Source organism: Hypanus sabinus, chromosome 15 (assembly GCF_030144855.1).
Source record: "Hypanus sabinus isolate sHypSab1 chromosome 15, sHypSab1.hap1, whole genome shotgun sequence".
NCBI lineage: Eukaryota > Metazoa > Chordata > Chondrichthyes > Myliobatiformes > Dasyatidae > Hypanus > Hypanus sabinus.
In genome coordinates this window covers 19038226-19058926 of record NC_082720.1, presented here as the reverse complement: position 1 = coordinate 19058926, position 20701 = coordinate 19038226, and the positions used below count along the sequence as shown (strand labels likewise).

The following is a 20701-nucleotide window of genomic DNA, read 5'->3' as shown; positions in this document are numbered from 1 at the left end:
TTCCCAAGGTTTTTTATGACATGCCGAAGTTCCGCCGTCTCTTGAAGTAGAGGTGCTGTCATGCTTTCTTTGCGATTATATTTATATGATGAGTCCAGGATAGGTCCTCTAAGGTGGTGGCACACAGGAATTTAAAGATACTGACCCTCTTCACCTCTGATCCTCCGATGAGTACTGGCTCATGGACCTCTAGCTTCCTTCTCCTGAAGTCTACTATCAGTTCCTTGGTCTTATTGACATTCAGTGAGAAGTTCTTGTTATTATACCACTCAGCCAAATTGTCAATCTCACTCCTGTATGCCGATTCATCACCGTCTTTGATACAGCCCACTACAGTGGTTTAATTAGCAAACTTGTATATGGTATTGGAGCTGTACACAGCTGCACAGTCATAGGTCTAAAGCAAGTAGAGCAGGGGGCTGTGTACACATCCCTGCAGTGCTCCTGTGCTGATGGAGATTGTGGAGGAGAAGTTTTTGCTAATTCAAACTGACTGGGGTCTATAAGTGAAGAAATCTGGGATCCAGTTGCACAAGAGGGTCTTGAGGCCCAGGTCTTGGAGTTAGCTGGTGAGTTTAGAGGGGATGATAGTGTTAAATGCCAAGTTGTAATTGATAAAGAGCATCCTGATGTATACATCTTCGTTGTCCTGATGTTCCAGGGTTGTTCCAGATGCCAGTGAGATGGCATCTGCTGTAGATCAGTTGCTTCATTGGGTGAATTGGAGCAGATCCAAGTCACCATTCAGACAGGAGCTGATATGCTTCAACACCAGCCGCAGAAAACACTTCATCACTGTGGATGTAAGTGCCACTGGCTGATAGTCATTTACAGGTAACCACACTCTTCTTGGGTACCAGTATGATTGGAGCCTGCTTGAAGCAGGTGGATACCGCACACTGCTGGAGTGAGAGCTTGAAGATATCTATGAAAACACCAGCCAGTTGGTCAGCACAGGTCATCAGTACTCGGCTAGTTACTCTGTCCGGACCAGGTGCTTTCCTTGGATTCACTCTCTTGAAGACAGCTGTCACGTTATCTTCACATACCAAGACCAAAGGATCATCAGGAGAGGGTGCACGATGGTTCCTCCCTGTTCTGGCATTCAAAACTTGCATAGAAGGTATTAAGCTCTTTCCAAGCGAGGCTCTGCTGTCTCTAATGTCACAAGATTTAACTTTGTAGAGGGTTATGGCATTCAAACCCTGCCACAGCTGTCAAGCATCCCTTCTTGATTCCAGTCTAGTCCAGAATCTTCATTACGCCTGAGATGCCTCAGGCCTACTGTTGCCTCGTCTTTCCTTTAGAATCTTCTACTTTGATATAAATTAATCCTTCATCTTCCAAATTACTGTCAGAAACTCCAGCCATTGCTGATGTACTGTCCTCCCTCCTTCCAATCAACTTCAGCCAGTTCCTCTCTCATTCTTCTTTAGTTACATTTACTCAACTATGATATCGATACATTTGATTTTAGCTTCTCCCTCTCAACTCCAGGGGTTTTTTCTACCACGTTATGATCACTGCCTCCTAAAGATTCCTTTATCTTAGCTCAGTAATAAAATCTGGTTCATGGCCACAAAATCTTCTAAAAACTCATTATATAGGCATTTTTTACAATTTTCTTCTGCTGAGATCAAATACCAATGTGATTTTCTCAATCTCCCTGCATATTTAAATCCCCTCCATGACCATTGTAACATTGCCCTTTTTACATGCCTTTTCTATCTCCATTTCCATGAAATGGAAGGATATGGACATTTTGTAGGTAGAAGGGGTTATTTATTTATTTAGTTATACAACACAGAGTAGGCTCATCAATCCAAACTACCCCAGCAACCTCACAACTTCTATTAACCCTGACCTAATCATGGGACAATTTTACAATGTCCAATTAACCTTCTTGGTATATCTTTGGACTGTGAGGGAAATCTCGCATTGAATGGTGTTACAAGGATTACTCCTTAGTGATAATGGTCAGTTAGTCACAAAGAATCTATATTTAATGACAAGTACCTTTATTGGCTCAGTTCACAAGCAGTGAATTTACACAACCAAGTACCTGTGTGCACACCTACTAAGTTGCCCTGATCTCCCATGAACAGTCAAAGAATAGAAAAAATACCTGGGAAAGGAGTCTACACAGGCCAGTATTCCTCGTGCTCCCGATGTAATCTCCATGTGTCCGATATGAAGGTCCTCCACATCTGTGATGGTTGATTTCCGGAGAGCTGTCACTCCCTTGCATGTGAAGCTCCTTACTTTTAAACACTTCTTATCAGTTTAAATCTGGCATTTCCATCTTATTAGCTGTGGTCCAGGGCTACAACCAGTATTGTTCTATGGCCTTTGCCCTCAGCCTTGTGCCTTTCGTTCTTTTCAACTCTGACTGGGTTAAACCAAACAAACCAGGTGACTCAGACACTGAGTCTACTCCTGCAAGCCTGCCACCGTACATAATAACTAGCTACTTGTCTCAGAATGTTCTCAGGTTTAGCAAGTCACATTCCATTGCTTTGACTAAATTATTCGAAAGCAAGAAATCAGTTTAAACAGTTCACAAAATGGGGGCTGCAAGGACAGTCTCACAAAATGGCCACCTCCATTCCTGTTCACTGATTGTCATTCTTCCTGGCCAACAACAGCGAGGATGCACAGAGACAACTTATAAAACGGTATCCAAATTGAATTCCAGAACGCCCTGAGCTGTAATAGTGTTGCGCTAATCCCTATGCTACAGTGACACCCTTCAGTGGGCATTTAATTATTCATTTCATTAGTTTGGTACTAATATTGCGGACCAAAGATCTTGTTGCTATGCTGTACTCTTCCATGTTCTAGAAGAGGAAGGAATTGGCAGAAAAGCCTTGGATATTGTTCTTACATATTCAGGGTGTTCAAGTAACAACCGTTCTATCTGAAGCACTGTAATAAGGTAATTCCAGGTTATCTAAGTTGAGATCTTTGTCACAGACTTTGAAATATAGTCAGAAACTGTTTTAATCATGTAATTAATAATAATTAAAATTATATTTTTATTAAATTAAAGAAGTAAAAAAACAAAAGGAACTTCAATTTATGAGGTTGCTATGGTAATCAGGGAGAATAATTTAATCTAGTACCTTGTCTGCCCTCCTGTCAAATCCCCATATCCCATAATTCTCCTGTTATTAGCAACCTATTGATCTCAGCCTTGACTACATGTACTAGCTCAGCACCCACAATCTAGGGTAGTGAATTTACAAAGATTTACAAACTCACTGAAGAAAGACATTTCTCCACATTTCTGTCCTAAGCACTCAGAGGCTTTAGACCCCCTCCCCGCCAATCTCAACTTTCCTGATGGTGAACGTACAGTCTCTGGAAAATAAAATTGTAGATCTCAGAGCAAGAATGCAGTGCCAGATGGACATCGTGGACTGCTGAATGCTTTACTTCACAGAAACGTGGCTAACCTCCACCATTTCAAACTCAGCGCTGCTGCCCAATGGTTTCAGCATTCCCCACAAAGACAGGACAGCTCAGTCTTTCAAAGGTAGAGGAGGTGAAATATGCTTTCTGATTAACTCATTGTGGTTCAGAGACAAGGAGATTCTGTTTCAGTCCTGCTCACATGAACTGGAATGTCTAGTGGTCAAATGTCACCCATGTTATCTACCGAGGGAGTTTTCTGCCATCATCCTACCAGCAGTGTACATTCCACCTCAGGCCAACGTCAGGCAGACACTGGAAGAAATGAGTACTGTAATCAGCAGTCACAAAACAGCGCACCCTGTGCCTTTCCTATCAAAGTGGGGGATTTCAACAAAGTCAGCTTGAAGAAGCCTCTGAAAAACTACCACCAACATATCACCTGTGGAACGAGAGGAGTCAACACACTTCACCACTGTTATACCACCATCAAAAACACTTACCGTACCATCTGACACTTTGAAAAATCCAATCAACTGGCTGTACTTCTATTCCCAGCATATAGGCAGAGATTAAAGACGCAGCACCAGTGGTGAGGACCGAGAAGGTATAGTCAAGGGAGGCAGAGAAGTGTTTACAGGATTGCTTTGAATCGGTGGCGTGGACATTATTCAGGGACTCATCTTGAAACTAAATGAATATGCTTCATTGTCACAGACTTCATCAGGACCTTTGAGGATGAATGTGTGTCTTTGGGAACATACCGGACATAGCCAAACCAAAAGATGAACCAGGAGGTTTGTAGTCTGCTGGGGGATAGCTGTTCTAAGAGTGTAAAAACAATCCTGATTGAAGTTGGAGGTGGAATCTAATGCTTTGGCAGGGTTTGCAGCTCGTTAGTTCCTACAAAACAAAACCTAATATCATGAATTGCTCTGATGTTTCACTCCCAGATGAGCTCAATGCATGCTTTGAAAGGGAGAATAAAACTACACCTGTGTGAATCTATGTAGCATCTGGTGACCTTGTGATCTCAGTCTCAGAGGCCGACGTCAGAACATCTTTCAAGAGCGTGAACCCTTGGAGGGTGTCAGGCCCTGATGGTGTACCTAGTAAAGCACTGAAAACCTGTGCCAACCAATTGGCAGGATGTTCAAAGACATCTTTATCTCTCACTGCTGCAGTGGAAGGTTCCCACCTGCCTTAAAAGAGCAACAATCGTACCAGTGCCCAGAAGAGTACGATGAGCTGACTCAATGACTTTTGTCCGGTTGCACTCACACTTACTGTGATGAAGTGCTTTGAGAGGTTGCTCTTGGCCTGAATCAACTCCTGTCTAAGCAAAGACATAGACCTGTTCCAATTTGCTTCTTGCCATAATAGGTCTACAGTGCTTGTATTGTCACAGGTTCTCCATTCAGCCTTGGATCACCTTGACAATGGCAATACCGACATCCCGCTGCTGTTTGTTGATTACAGCACAGTGTTCAACACCATCGTACCCTCAGCCCTAATCAACAAGCTCCAAATCCAGGCCTGTGTACCTCCCTCTGCAACTGGATTCTTGAATTTCCAGTCTGTGCAGATTGGAAATAACATCTCCTCCTCACTGATAATAACGGATGCATGCTTAGCCCGTTGCTCTGCTCTGTCTACACCCACAGCTGTACGGCTAGGCATAGCTCAAGCACCATCTATAAATTTGCCGATGACACACTGTTGCTGGCAGAATTTCAGATGTTGATGAGGAAATATACAGGAGTGAGATAGATCAGCTGGATTGAGTGGTGTTGCAATAACAACAGCCTTGCACTCAATGTCAGTAAGACCAAGGAATTGATTGTGGATGTCAGGAAGGAGAAGTTGAGGGAATACACACATCCTTATCTGGGGAATCAGCAGTGGAAAGAGTGAGTAGTTTCCAGTTCCTGGGTGTCAACATCTTTGAATATTTATCCTCAGCCCAACATATTGACGCAATGACAAAGGTGGCAAAACAACAGCTATATTTCATTCGGAAATTGAGGAGGCTTGGTATGCTACCAAACACTCCTGCAAATTTCTACAGATTTACCATGGAGGGCATTCTAACCTGTGTGGAAGGGCTATTGCAGAATGTTGCAAACTCAGCTAGCACCATCATGGGCACATCCTCCTCAGCATTGAGGCAACTTCAGAAGATGATGCCTCAAAAAGGTGGCATCCATGATTAAGGACCCCATCATCTTGGACACGCCCTGTTCCCATGGCTTCCATCAAGGAGAAGGTACAGGAGTCTGAAGACACATGCAACATTTCAGAAATAGCTTTTCCTCTGCCATCAGATTTCTAAATAGACAATGAACTTATGAATGCTACCTCAACAAATTTTTGCTTTCTTTTTGCATTACTTATTTATTTTTAATATACATATTTACTGTATTTTATAGGTTTTTTTTACTGTTGTAAAACAACATATAGCAGAGATATTAAACCTGATTGTGATTCAACCAACATTGCCAATGGCTCCTCCGTCTTTTCCCTCTCTTCCCATATTAACCTTGGGGGGATATTCTGTCCAGTCCTGTGTACTTATCTATCCTAATGTTGTTCAAGAGTTGCAATATTGCTTCTTTCTTAATCTCGACAAGTTCCAGCACATCAGCCTCTTCTATGCTAACCTCATATTTGTCAAGGTTTCTCTCACTGGTGAATTCTGAAGGATAGTATTCATTATGGACCTCCTCCTACTCCAGGCACCTTTTCCCTTTTTTATCCCCCATTGGTTGTACCCTCACTTTAGTCATCATCCTCTTCTTTACATATATATAGAATACTTTAGCATTTTCTCTGATGATAATTAGTTCTCCCCCAGTTAAATACTATGCCATCTGTTCCTATCCTCGTCCTAGTCTATGCCAAGAGTCTGGGAGTTGTAGTCAGTTTCTCTGAAATATTCGTCCACCAAGAGATCTGTCACCTGACCAGGTTTATTGTCTAGTATTCGATATAGTATGTCTTTCTTCTAGTTAGCTTGCCCACATATTGTGGACAAATATAACAATTTCTGCCCGATCAAAACCTCTTGTACTATTATGGTGCAAATTGACATTAAGGAAGTAAAAATAACCCTGTTATTTTTGCTCCTTTCAAAACCTACTTAATGATCTGCTTCTTGGAGTCCCTGTTGTTATAGGAGTGGGGGTAGGGGGATGACAGTTCCCAATAGAGTGATTGTTCCCTTCTTGTTTCTGATGTACACCCACACTAACTTGGTAGATAATCCCTCAATGATGACCTCCTTTTCTGCACCTGTGATATTATCCCTTATTAGTAACACCACTCTTACCTTCCTATATGTACCTTTTGAAACATCTAACCATTCCTGCTTTTGTGACAGCCATGTAGCTGTATGGGCCACAGCATTTGTAGTTCCAAGTACTGATCCATACTCTTTAAGTTCATCACCCTTGCTGCTGATTTTTCTCACAATAAACACATTTCAAACCACCCAGTTGACTGCATTTCTTTGCTGCCCACTGCATATCCTTCATTATTTGCTCCATTATTTGATCTCTTTGGTTCCCATCCCCCACTATCCTTATTTAAACCCTTCTCACAGCTGCATCAAACTTGCCCAGAATGATGTTGGTCCCTCTCAAGTTCAGGTGTACCCCATCCCTTTTGTACAGACCATACCTTTCCAGAAGAAATCCCAATGATCTATAAATCTGAAACCCTGTACCAATTCTAAGGCACACATTCATCTTAGTCCTAGCCTGACTGGCAGTAATCCTGAGATTACTACCTTTCAGTTCATGTTTTTTTTAGCTTCCTTCCTATTTCCCTATATTCTCTGTTCAGAACCTCATCTCTTTTATCAGCTATGTTGTTGGTACCAATATGTACCATGACCTCTGGCTGCTCTTCTTGCTCTTTTAGAATGCTGTGGGCTCGATCTGAGACATCCCTATCCCTGGAATCTGGGAGGCAACATACCATTTGGGAATCCCTTTCACGTGCACAGAATCTTCTGTCTGTTCTCCTAGCTACTGAATCCCTTATCACTACTGCTCCCCTCTTCTCCCCTTTCCCATCTGAGCTACAGAGCGAGTCTCAGTGGCAGAGACCTGGTGGCTTTGGCTTCCCCTGGTAAGTTATGGTGAGAGTTGGTATTCTTTGGTAAAATAATATAAGTTCTTATTATGCCAAACAACACCACACCTTCTGCCCTCCTCATGAATAAAAGGTAACCAGGTGAATCTATATTGATCCTCATGTGGATGTAAGCTTTCACCAACTAACCTAGGACATCTTTCTGCCGGTGATACAAACATTACAGGGAGGCTACATTGCTAGAAAATGGTGTTCATTGCAGTTTTCTGTAAAGTGAAGCTGCATCATCTGTGCATGCATCAAGGAAAATAGGTTGAAAACAAATTTATTTCATATAAATTTCATATGATTTGTGAATACTTTCAGGATGAATTTCCATAAACAGCTGTTGCCTGTATATAATTGTATGAAAGCACACCTTTGGCCAAGTATTAAAATTGTTTTGGCTTAAACATGTTTATTTGTTTTAATTTGCTTTAATTGTTTCATTGCAGGAAGATCATTTAGTGGACATCTTCGAGGACACACTTTCTTTTAGGACAGATACAGTACATTTCTTAAAACCAAGAAGAACTAGATGAAATCCAGTGACTTATAGCAAAAGCATATCACCCCTTATTGTGAGTGTTTCAGTCAGTTTTGTCAGATGAATAAACTTCAAGATAGAATAAAAGTTTTTCTTGGATTTGTTGTTCAGAAGTAAGGATTTTAAATTTACCATTCTTACATTGTTCTTCAACCAAGTTGATGTTAATTCTGTTCATGTATTTTGTTTGAGATATTTGAGATAATTTGTGGCTTCTGTTAGTTGTCTGAACCAAATTTAAAATCCGAGTAATTTTTCTTGGCTCTTGGGAACTCCTCCCAGTGACATGAGTGAGATAGTTTACTTTGATATTTAAGCGTCTGTCTTACTAATGAGACCCAACTCAATAATGTTTCTGTACTGAATTTTGTTGCTCACTATTGTATTGTAATGTGATCAAAATAAATGCTCAATGTGATAAACTTAAACACATGTCTGTAATGAGGAGAGGGGAAGGAGAGTTGGGGAGTGAAGGGGCAAAGGGCGGAGGGGGAGAGTAGGGATGGGGAAGAGGAAGGGGGAGCGATGGGTAAAGGCATGAAAGGGAGGGGGAAGGGCAAGGGAGGTGGAGGGGGAAAAGGGTGAAAGCGAAGGGGAGAAGTGGTGGGAATGGGGGTGTGGCGAAGGAGGGGAGGGGAAGAGAAGAGGCGTAAAGGGAAAGGTGCAGAGGGGAGGGAAGCTGGGGAGTGGAGGTGAGCGGAGGGGAAGGAGAGCGACTGCTCGCGGTGTATCGTGGGAGTCCTGGCATAGTCGCGCCGCGCACCACGGGATTCCTGGCTGGCTGGGGCGCAGAGGATGGTGGGAGTTTGCGGGGCCTTTTCTACTCGCCGGAGCGGCAGCTGGAGGTAAGAAAGCGTTACTAAGGGGAGGCGGGGAGACGAAGAGGTGAAAACCTTTCCGTGTTCAGTATTGTACTTCGAGTGGAGCAAAATGAAAAAGAGGACGAGGCTGTGTGTGCGTGAGGGAAGCCCGATCTTTGTCAGGGAACGAGACAGGCTGTCGTTTTTAATGGCCGTTTGTCGTTGGGGACAGAAGCCGCCGCCATTTTGTATCAAAGGGAAAACCGCAGCAGAAGCGCAGTGAAAGACTGAGGTGTTGTGAACAGTGATGGATCTGTAGGAGCATAGGGAAACAGTTGTAGGGAACAGTGGTGGGCCTGTGGGAAGGCAGGGAAACATTGAGACGTCGGGTGCAGTGGTGGGGTTTGCTGGGAAGGCAGTGAATCGGTGAAGTGTAGGCAGAAGTGAGGTAGGGCAGTACTTCTAAAGGGCGAACTGAACCTTCAGGACCAAAGGATGGCATTAAACTAATATAAAGTGAATCAACAATTGAAAGTGACGTTTTCCCTTGGAATCAAACTTAAATTCTATAAAGCTATGAATGTCTTTCATGGAATCACAAAAAAAGCTTAAGAGAGCTAGCAATGTAAATACATCGTCAGAGAGCAAACTGGCGCGATAATACAGCCCAAAGCAATGCCATATAGATGTAGGGGAAGCCTAATGCACCTCTTAGCTTTAAACACACTGAGCCAGAAAATAAGCCACTGGGAACAGATTTGATCTCAGAGAGCTATAATATGAATATTTCTGAAAAATAAGCAAAATCAGTCGAAAGATAAAAGGCTAAACTACAGCAAAATAAAATTAAATTGTAGAAAAATATAAAAAATAATGATTTGGAAAAGTCTGCTTTTCCAATAGACCTGTCTTGTTATGTAATATTTTGTCATCTCATATTTTATGCATTGAGATAATATCCTGGCTAATTTTTGGAAGAATTGAACATCATCTTCCTGAAGGTGGTTTGGTGAAAATTATTCAATAGTATTCCACATATTAAAGGTTTTTGCATATGAATAGTAACTTAATTGGGCTTCTAATACTTTAATGATTAATTGTGTTATGCACCAAATATTGGGACCAATACTAAAAATGAAAGTTTTTGCAAGGGCAGTATGTTATAATTTTTCACCATGTCCAACTTGGTAATCTTGGACCAAAAATCTACATTGGGCTGCAAGCACTTTGTAAATGAAAGTACTGACAAAGAATCAGTTTTCTTTGAGCAAAGTTTCTACAGAGCGATAAAAATACTCTAGATAACAACAAATAAGTTTTGGATAAAACAATTAGCAAATCCTGCAAATAAACCAATCTTCTTAATTGATTAATTTGGAAGTTTTATCGACAAATTGAAAAATATTTATGAGATATTTAAGCATGGAACCTGTTTTTCATGACTTAGAGATGTCATTAATTCTAAGGAGTGAGCTAAGTAAAAAACGTGGAGGAAAAATGTTGTAGCAATATTTTATCAAGATTTTATCAAACTCAAAAGTTCGGAGGGATGCAATAATCTTATTGGAATTGGATTGCAAGAACAACTTGCATTTATATACATCTTTAATGTAGAAAAATTTTCCACTGTGCTTCAGAGGCATAGACAAAAGTGGGATCAAGGCAGATATTAGAAACTATAAAAATGTTGGTCCAGGAGTTTTCATTAGGGTTGGAAGTGCGGAGAAAGAGATTGAGAGTTTTGGGAAGCAATTCGAGTGTGCAGGGTCTCAGCAATTGAAATAGTGCCCAGTGACAATGCAAGGAAAACATGAGACCAGAGAATGCCAGTGGCTAACGAACATGACATCCATAGGCACTGCCTTTCTCAAAAGCTTGTGTACAGCTTGTCATGCATGCTGCTGAAATGGCTTGGGATCTTGGTAGACATCCATGGTTCTCATGAGGTAAAATACAAATAAATATTTCTGATACTTTAATATTGTTAATGAGAAATCACTTTAGGTGGTTCTTTAAGTGGTATTGCTGGTAAAATTGTTTTTGGACTTACAATTTTCCATAGCTATAAATATTCCAGAGACCCTTCTTCCTCCTCTCTGAGGGAATGGTTTTGTAATATCAGTTGTTATTATATGCACATTCTGGCAAATTTTAGTCTACCCCTTTCCAGCAGATGAGAGGTGAAAATCTGTATATTGGAATGGATCAAAACCAAAAACCGGCAGAAAAACAGGCAACTAAAATGCAATCTTTAAAATAATGCATTTCTGATGGTACTGTTAAGTCAATTGGAAGTAAAGTCACCCATCAGTAAACTCCAAAAGTTTGTTAATTCTCTGATAAACACAAATGTAATGATAAGAATCGCTGTTATAAGCTACTTCATAAAGTCTGATTACTAAATGCATAGATTTTCATTCAATTGGTGAGGGGGGGGATATTGAAATTCTTCTTGCACTGTCACCATTAATGTAACTTGCATATTGCTCATAATTTGATTGTCTGACTTAGTTGAAGACTGCATTAATCCATTTAGATTTTTACCTCTAATTCTGCCACAGCAATATACATAGGATGCAACTCAGGTGGTTATTATAGCATAATAAAAAGTGATTTCCATTAGCAAATTAATCCATGTGCAGTTTTGTTCATGTGCACGTGTTGTTACAGGTGGGGATCATTTTTCAATGCTTTTTGAAGAGATGCTGTTTCTTTTTCCTTGCATTCATGATAATTTTGTCCTCTGATATTTTGACGTCGTACTTTTCAGCCCCTATCATATTCAGTGTGAAATATGATCATTGTGCGTTTTCTTTTATCAGAATGCCTGTAGGGATCCTTTATAGTAGCCCAGCAAGTCCTCATCCACCACCTCCCATGTGGCAGAACATTTTCTTAGTTAGTTACTACCAAATAAAAGATATAGTTGTGGGATTGGCATTTTAGCTCTTCTTGTAAGTTGTGCTGAAACTCTTCTCAGGCCCATTACTGGATCTCCTTTTCATTATGGTGATGACTGGCTCATTGTTGTTTCTTGCTCTCTTTGATCGTGAGAATATTGTTCACTTATTTCCAATTTCTGAACGCCCCTCATTTTCATGGTCCACCTCTTACATAGTTTCTATCTTTTCTGGACCTTATCTGTGGCAGTGAGCTTTCCCTAAATATGTATCACAGCCACACCCACTCCCACAGCTATGTGGAATCTGACGCTTTCTGTCTTTCCTTCTGTAAACATTTCATCTCTCTCTGTTTCAGTTAAATCTACTTTGGCAATTCCTATTAAAATAAACAATCCCTTCTGCACTGGATAGTTCCATTCTGTGTTCTTCTGCTTCCAGTTCTCTCACGACTAAGTGACAGTCACTAATGCTCAACTTTTATCCTAAAAGTCTTTGCATTTTCCAGCATATCATCATTATTTCTGTCACTCACGACATAGAAGTATTATTTTATGGCACAGATAAAAGCCAATTTGGTGAGTTCTTGTTTCTTTAAATAGGTCTTGCACGAAATCCATTTCCTATGTCTGCTTTCCAGGCAGTACTAGTACCCCTGGAAATTTTCTGCTTTTTCCCCTGCCTTTTTGTCATTTTCCATATTGTTGGTCATGGCCCCTTTCACTCCTTCCATTTGAGGTATTATGACATTCAGGATAGTATTTGTCCTTTCACATTGGGCAAGCAAATGCCATTTGCATTTGACCTCTTATCGGCCTATGTCCTTGTGCAAAAATATATTTGGGAAAATTGTTTTATTCTAGTCTCTGGTCTGAACAATGATTTCATTATCTTAAGATGTTATTCATATTCTGATTGTCAGACCAACTGTAATTTATATCTGCCTTCTGAGTTTTACAAATCTTCCATTTTCTTGCACTTCCCTCTCACTTCCATTGCATTTACATGTATTTCTCTATGTTTTTGTAGTTTAGCCTATACTTGACATAAGCTAGAAATATCATTCCATTCTGCTTCCTCTCTGTATTTATGTTATTTTATATATTTATATTCTTCCCCTTCAGTCACCATATTAATATTCCTGTCAATCTTCTTTTTCAGTTCAGAAGAAGGTACAGACCTGAAATATATCTGTTATCTCCATGGATGAGATTGACCTGCTGTGTTTCAGTTTTCTTTCAGACATCAGTACATGGAGTATTCTGCCTTTTTAAAAAATCTTTTTAGGTATTACTTAATTCAAATTGAGAGTCATGAATTGCACAACTTGAATGGATTTACTCTTTTTTTTGCTAGACCCCTAGTTCTGTCAAGCTTTGATTTGATCATAACATCTTTTGCAGTTTTTAAGTAAATTATTGAGTGTTGTTTCCATTATACTGGGTTGAATGTGACTCCAACTTTTATTCCATTGAAGCAATTGCTGTTCAAAATTGCAAAAATCTGCGCTTGTCAGGTGAGAGACGCAAATCACTTCCAGTCACATTGTGAATGCAAAATCCTTGCAAGTCACTGACTACCCTTTTTTTTTAATCTTCTGTCCTTTCATGTTGGGTTGAGAAAACTCAAATTAATTCACTTCATTCTACAGTTGGTAAATGGGGATCACTGAGTTCAAGGGCAGTTTTAAACTCTTCAGAGTTAAAAGTAGTAAATAGTTTGTAATTAATTTTCTCAGCAACTCTGCTACCAAAAAACAAATCCAAACCTTATATCAAAAGCCACTTTGGATAAATTTAACTTAAACAACTATTCTATTTCTGTTTTATATTTTGCAGATTTTGTTTGCTATGCAATTACTGGAATATGGCATGTAATTATTTTCATGTCAGATATAAAAAATGGAAACTATTGAAAGAAATGCAGTGTTGCATTAAAATTATTTTAACTCTTTATAACATAGTAGGCCATTCTTCCCATTTGGTCCAGACAGCAATTCCTCTGGTCCTGTTTCCCCTCGTATTTTCTTGTAACCTTGCAACTTAATCTCTTAACAGTTTTGGAGGAGAAACTAACATGGTCACATGAATAATATTAAACATTAAACCTGAGGTCAGGATCCTGTCATGTCACAGAAGCTGTATTTGCCAGCCTGTCTCAATAGATTGCTGGTATAACAACATATTTGAACACAAACTTCAGGACAAAACCGAACCAAATCGTTAGCAAGGTAGCATCGGAGGTATCAAATTTTTTATTGGGAAGTCCTCTCAAGTGAAAGTAAAAGACTGTAAGTGAAAGACTGTTCTTTTCCAAAGAATGGTAAGTCATATTTACATCTCAAACTAAGTCAAAAACATCTATTCGGTATACTTTGCATTTTGCAGGATCATACAAAATTGAAATGATCTCTTCAATTACTCTGCATTTGAAGGATTATTCAATCAATGTCCCTTGGGTTTCCTTAATATATCAGTGACCACTCTTCGGAAGTTCTTGGTTAATAGCTGATTTAGAAAATCCAGAGGTTGTGAAAATTATACAATTCTTTTCTCTTTTTGCCCCTTCAGTTTGTCGTAAATATGATTAAATACAGCTAATTGACAGCCTTTGGAGATGCCATCACATGGAATACGGTTTATTATGAGAAACTTTTTCCACTGGACAGGCACCATAATTTTGGCTTGAATTGCAGGAGATTTTTGTCATAATGCCATTGAACTTCGGAACGTAGGCTTACAGAGCAACCTTGCATGCTGCTCTTCCTTTGTCACCAAAACATCCCAGTGCAAAAGAGGTTTTAACAATACATCAATGATTATGTAAAATTAAAAGGCATGGGACAGCAGGAATCCATAACATGTATTTCTTACATTGTCGTTGGCAAATTAACTTCTGGAAATAGATTTTCTTCATTTCCAGACATGCAGAGTAAAAAGTTTGATCTCCAGTTTTCTGACCATTAGGCACAATTTATGATCCTATTTGCATAACATCTATGCATTTGAGGAAGTGCTATATGCATGTTTCTTTTAAAATAATTGTTATTTCTCTAAAAATCTGTGTCCTAAAATCATCCTTATTACCATATACCAATGTCCCTTTGAATGTAAGGTTACTAAACTTGTGCAAAATATTTTTCAAATTTGCACTAGTGTAAATATAAGGAAGTAGATAATTTTACACTGACTCCTCTGTATCATGAACACTATTCAACCTTTCAATCCTTTGGGCATTTTCATACTTGAATGCTATTTCTGTCATGTTTCCACAACATAAGTAAAATTTTGTTTCTGAACCAAACTAAATCTCTTACTCTTGCTTGTCACCTGTTTATGTGAAATTAAACACCAGTTAATTTTAGGATCAAAATTCAGCTGGTTGTATAGCTGGTCTTACGTGGGGATTTCACTTTTTTGGAGGTTGCAGCAATCTGTTTACATATTAGATACACCTTTTCTCTTTAACAAGTTATGTTATCTACCTTTCCCTTTGAAAACCAGATCAAAACCAGCAACAGCTGAATGTTGTGAGAAAAGTTGGACATTTTGAACTTTTTTCTGAACAGCTTAGGCTTGCACATTTTACAATGATTATTCTGTAGGGGCATCAAAATTTGTTTACATTGTATATGCTATTGAGAACTTTTATGGTGCTTATTCATGTTTTTAATCAGCTGCAATTTGGTACAGTGTTTAATGAGTTAAGGGCAAACCTTCCTACACCAAATATTGTCTCCAGTGATTTTTATGCATTTCACATACTTGATGACCAGCATTATAGGTCAACAGTGTTAGCTTTCAGAAGATTGTTTCTTCTGTGGTTAATGTGATTCAAAAAAGCATCAAAATATAAAATTCTGTCATCTTCGTTCATCTGAGCTGCCATTTTTGAAGCTTTAATTTCTACAGGTAGAAATTGAGAATGGCATTTAATGTATTAATGGTGCTTATAACCATTTATTAAATGCACATTTCAAAACTTTGTTCATACTGCTCTGTCCTTGAAAACTTTTGTACGATTTTTTTTGAGGTAAGTTTTATAGAGTTATTTTTAGAGTTTGGGTTGCACATACTTTTCATCCAACTGCTAAGTATATATAACTCTGAATCCTATTTTAAGCTACATTCTACATTTTTGAATTTCAGAATCTGAATCTGATTCTAATCTCTTTCCTTGCGATTCTTTCATAATTCTTGGGTCTAATGTTTTTCTTTTAACTTTCAGCCTGACACAAAATTCTTGGAGAAATTACATCCCTGTAGTTTATGAAATCGGCCAACTTTTAGAGCAAGTTAGAGAGTGAAACAACTCTTTAGACCTTCCACTAACCAAGAAAGAACTTAGCCTGCTTTTATCGTAATTGGAATATACACTTTCTTGTGCCAAAATGGCAAGTTTTGGCAGGGGCCAGAGCAATCAGATGCGTACTAAGAGGAAGAGTCGTTTTCATGATGCAGACGCTGGAGGTCAAGCTGCAGGTCCACCTCTGAATATCCAAGCAGCCTTTGGGACATTGTGTCAGAATCCACACTTGGCTGGCTTAATAAATTCTGGACAGGGTCAGAGTTACGGCCTACATGGTACAGGACAGGGTCAGAATTATGGCCCGCAGAGTGTGGGACCAGGTCAGAACTTTGGTCCGCAAGGTGTGGGACAGGGTCAGAATTATGGCCCTCAAGGTGTGGGACAAAGAGCTAAAAGTTTGATGTCATCAGCTGGTGGGCCATCACGATACAACGATACTGCTAGCAATAGTTTGCCCTCTTTGTTTGGAGTTAGAAATCAGAATCAACAATCTCACGCTGTTCAGAAACAAATTGATGCAGACAGGGCAAGTAATATTTTAGCTGCATTTGGCCTTTCATCCAGGGATTTGGATGAATTGAGCCACTATCCTGAAGATAAACTTACACCTGAATCCTTGCCAGAAATTCTTATGGAGATTAAAAGAAGAAGAGCTGCTGAAGGAACATCTTCAAAATACAGCAGAGGTGATGGTTCTCTACGACATGACCGTCCCTACAGAGCCTCTCACGATGACTGGGAGGATGAAAGACATTTTAGGAAACATAATTATGGAAGTCGTGACTCCAGTCTTGACTCAGTGGTTGAATATAGCCACGGTCATTCTCGAGAGTCAAGTTCTAGATATGACCGGAAGGATTATGAACGTGAACGATTAAGAGGCAGTGATGACTTTTCCAGAGAGGAAATGCACCTCTCTGAGTCCTCGCACAATTTCAATAAATTTGATTCTGATTATGGAAGAGCTGCTCGTCTTCCTTCTCCTCGTACTCATGAAAGGTCTCTTTTTGAGAGAAAACGAGGATCTCCTTCATTGAACAACATAAATGATTACCATGGTTTTTTGCCAGCAGTCTTCCCCTACTTGTGCTCGCTGTGTGATCTAACTGTTCATTCTATGCAGGTGAGTGACCTCTAAATTCTTTAAGAGTTACATTAGAAAAAAGATATAACTAACAGCTGCTGCTCTTCTTGGACTTGGAAAACATCATTTGGTTTTAAGGTCTCAGATGACTTTCTGGTAACCTTTGCTTCTGATCTATTGTTTGCCATTTTCAAAAAGTATAATACAATTGAATCTACTTTTCTACACATTCTTTTCTTTGAGTGGAGAGGTATTCATACAAATATGTCCTTACTTTGAAGTCATTATTGTGTTTAGCCTCTGCACTCTCCTGGCTACATACTTGAACTTCACTTAGTTTTAAATTCAAATCATTTGCTTCAGGTTAGAAATTCAAAAAGCCATATGAAGTTTTCTAAGTCTATACTTTTGATCTATTTTAAGATTTGATTTTGCTTTTGTTGAGTGGATATATTTTTACCAGATTTACTGAATGACTTTATTTCCATCAAACAAGGGGTCATGGCATAGCACATTAAAACCTTTTTCTCTTTTTCTGTCTCTAATATATGGCAGCAAAAACTGTTTTCCAAACCAACAGCATCTGAAATTTGCCTTAGAAATAAAAGTCTAATATTATAATTTAACTTCTAATAGTATTTTTCTGTTCATTCTCTTTCTCCTATTTTCTGTCTTTAATTCCCATCAATCTTCCATCTCCTATGATGGTGTTTCCTCCCTGTGCTCCTTAGCATAGGTGTAGTTGCTTGCTAAGTATTTTAGTTCCAACTCCACAAAACTGTGTGTGAGGTTTTCATTGTTTTAACCAGCAAATTCATAAAAAAAAACCTTGGGCATATGTTATTTAATCAATCAAAGGTTTGCCAAGAGTCGTATTAAAAAGGATGGTAAAGTTCTCAGCTGATGACTGGACTTCTTTGCACAAATTTCATGTATTGTTGTTTATAAATTTAAAGTGAATGTAATTTTGCTTTTCTGGTTTCAATATATGATTCCTATTTTCACATTAATATGGACAATATAAATTCAGTTGAATTTTCTCTTGAAATTTTAAGTATATTTGTGAGCCTTTGACTTCTAATATTAAATGTTAAGCACCAAATGCTATGGATTGGAGAGGAGCCAGTAATAATGACAGCCATTTAATATACTTGTTCATTAAAAAAAAGGTAGAACTGAATCTATCAATGAAGGTGAGTGATTATAGTGTTTACTTAAAAATAATGTAAACAACATGGAACTAACTGCATTGTACTAAGCTGTAAATCTTTTTGCCAAAGCTACATTCTACTAATTGAACAACCCATAAGAATATTGTCTTGTTCAAAATTTATCACATGTTTTAATGTGACAATGATCTAGGATAATACAGTCACACAATCAGGAAAAGGTTGTTGTTTATAAGTGGTCAAAATTTCTGCAAGGATCAGATGTTGATAGGTTGATGCTGTAGTAAGTATGTAAATACAATAAGCAGTTAGGAAATCAGTTGATATTTTAGTTCTTATTACAAGTACAGGTGTTCCCCCCCCCCCCCCCCCCACACACACACACAAAGGTAGAGTGTTCCTGCAAAACCTTTCTTAAGCCGAAATGGTGTAAAGCGAAGAACCATTAATTTATATGGGAAAAATTTTCTTAAAAATGAAAATCCTCTTTGTAATGCGAAAACAGGTTACTAATGAAGGAAACATTCAAACTTTAAAGCGAACATTCGTAAAGCGGGGGACACCTGTATGTTGAAATACAATAGCTTGGGAGTTAGTGAAGCATACATTTACTCAGTTGATTCTTATGATGAGGGACATTTTCTATGTCAAGGAATTAAGACTGCTGTACACTTTGACAGAATGAGAGGTGTCAAATTAGAACATAGAATAGCACAGCACATTACAGGCCCTTCGGCCCACAATGTTGTGATGACCCTCAAACCCTGCCTCCCATATAACCCCCCACCTTAAATTCCTCCATATACCTGTCTAGTAGTCCCTTAAACTTCACTAGTGTATCTGCCTCCACCACTCGCTCAGGCAGTGCATTCCACGCACCAACCACTCTGAGTGAAAAATCTTCCTCTAATATCCCCCTTGAACTTCCCTCCCCTTACCTTAAAGCCATGTCCTCTTGTACTGAGCTGTGGTGCCCTGGGGAACAGGCGCTGGCTGTCCACTCTGTCTATTCCTCTTAATATCTTGTTACACCTCTATCACGTCTCCTCTCATCCTCCTTCTCTCCAAAGAGTAAAGCCCTAACTCCCTTAATCTCTGATCATAATGCATACTCTCTAAACCAGGCAGCATCCTGGTAAATCTCCTCTGTAACCTTTCCAATGCTTCCACATCCTTCCTATAGTGAGGTGACCAGAACTGGACACAGTACTCCCAAGTGTGGCTTAACTAGAGTTTTATAGAGATGCATCATTACATCGTGTCTCTTAAACTCTATCCCTCGACTTATGAAAGCTAACACCCCATAAGCTTTCTTAACTACCCTATCTACCTGTGAGGCAACTTTCAGGGATTTGTGGACATGTACCCCCAGATCCCTCTGCTCCTCCACACTCCCAAGTATCCTACCATCTACTTTGTACTCTGCCTTGGAGTTTGTCCTTCCAAAGTGTACCACCTCACATTTCTTCGGGTTGAACTCCATCTGCCACTTCTCAGCCCACTTCTGCATCCTATCAATGACTCTTTGCAATCTTCGACAATCCTCTACATTATCTACAACACCACCAACCTTTGTGTTATCTACAAACTTGCCAACCCACCCTTCTACCCCCACATCCAGGTCGTTAATAAAAATCACGAAAAGTAGAGGTCCCAGAACAGATCCTTGTGGGACACCACTAGTCACAACCCTCCAATCTGAATGTACTCCCTCCACCGCAACCCTCTGCCTTCTGCAGGCAAGCCAATTCTGAATCCACCTGGCCAAACTTCCCTGGATCCCATGCCTTCTGACTTTCTGAATAAGCCTACCATGTGGAACCTTGTCAAATGCCTTACCAAAATCCATGTAGGTCACATCCACTGCACTACCCTTATCTATATGCCTGGTCACCTCCTCAAAGAACTCTACCAGGCTTGTTAGGCACGATCTGCCCTTCACAAAGCCATGCTGACTGTCCCTAATCAGACCACGATTGTCTAAGTGCCCGTAGATCCTATCCTATCCTATCTTTTCCAACAGCTTTCCCACCACAGACGTAAGGCTCACTATAATTACCTGCCCTATCCCTACTATCTTTTTTGGACAAGGGGACAGTACTCGCCTCCCTCCAATCCTCTGGTACCATTCCCGTGGACAATGAGGACATAAAGATCCTAGACAGAGGTTCAGCAATCTCTTCCCTCGCCTCGTGGAGCAGCCTGGGGAATATTCCGTTAGGCCCCGGGGACTTATCTGTCCCAATGTATTTTAACAAATCCAACACCTCCTCTCCCTTAATATCAACATGCTCCAGAATATCAACCTCACTCATATTGTCCTCACTGTCATCAAGTTCCCTCTCAGT

At 39.6% G+C, this 20701-nt stretch overlaps 2 protein-coding genes across 2 annotated transcripts in view; both read left to right on the top strand.

Moving 5' to 3' along the window:
• Positions 1-8044, top strand: part of LOC132405737 (uncharacterized) — a 90805-nt gene extending 82761 nt beyond the window's left edge. Inside the window, exon 14 of the mRNA XM_059990771.1 lies at positions 8001-8044. Within this exon, the coding sequence (XP_059846754.1) occupies positions 8001-8044 (44 nt within the window). The remainder of the gene's footprint in view (positions 1-8000) is intronic.
• A 739-nt stretch (positions 8045-8783) lies between these two features.
• Positions 8784-20701, top strand: part of LOC132405341 (matrin-3-like) — a 65711-nt gene continuing 53793 nt past the window's right edge. Inside the window, exons 1-2 of the mRNA XM_059990064.1 lie at positions 8784-8937; positions 16020-17223. Of these exons, the coding sequence (XP_059846047.1) occupies positions 16183-17223 (1041 nt within the window). The 5' untranslated portion in view covers positions 8784-8937; positions 16020-16182. The remainder of the gene's footprint in view (positions 8938-16019; positions 17224-20701) is intronic.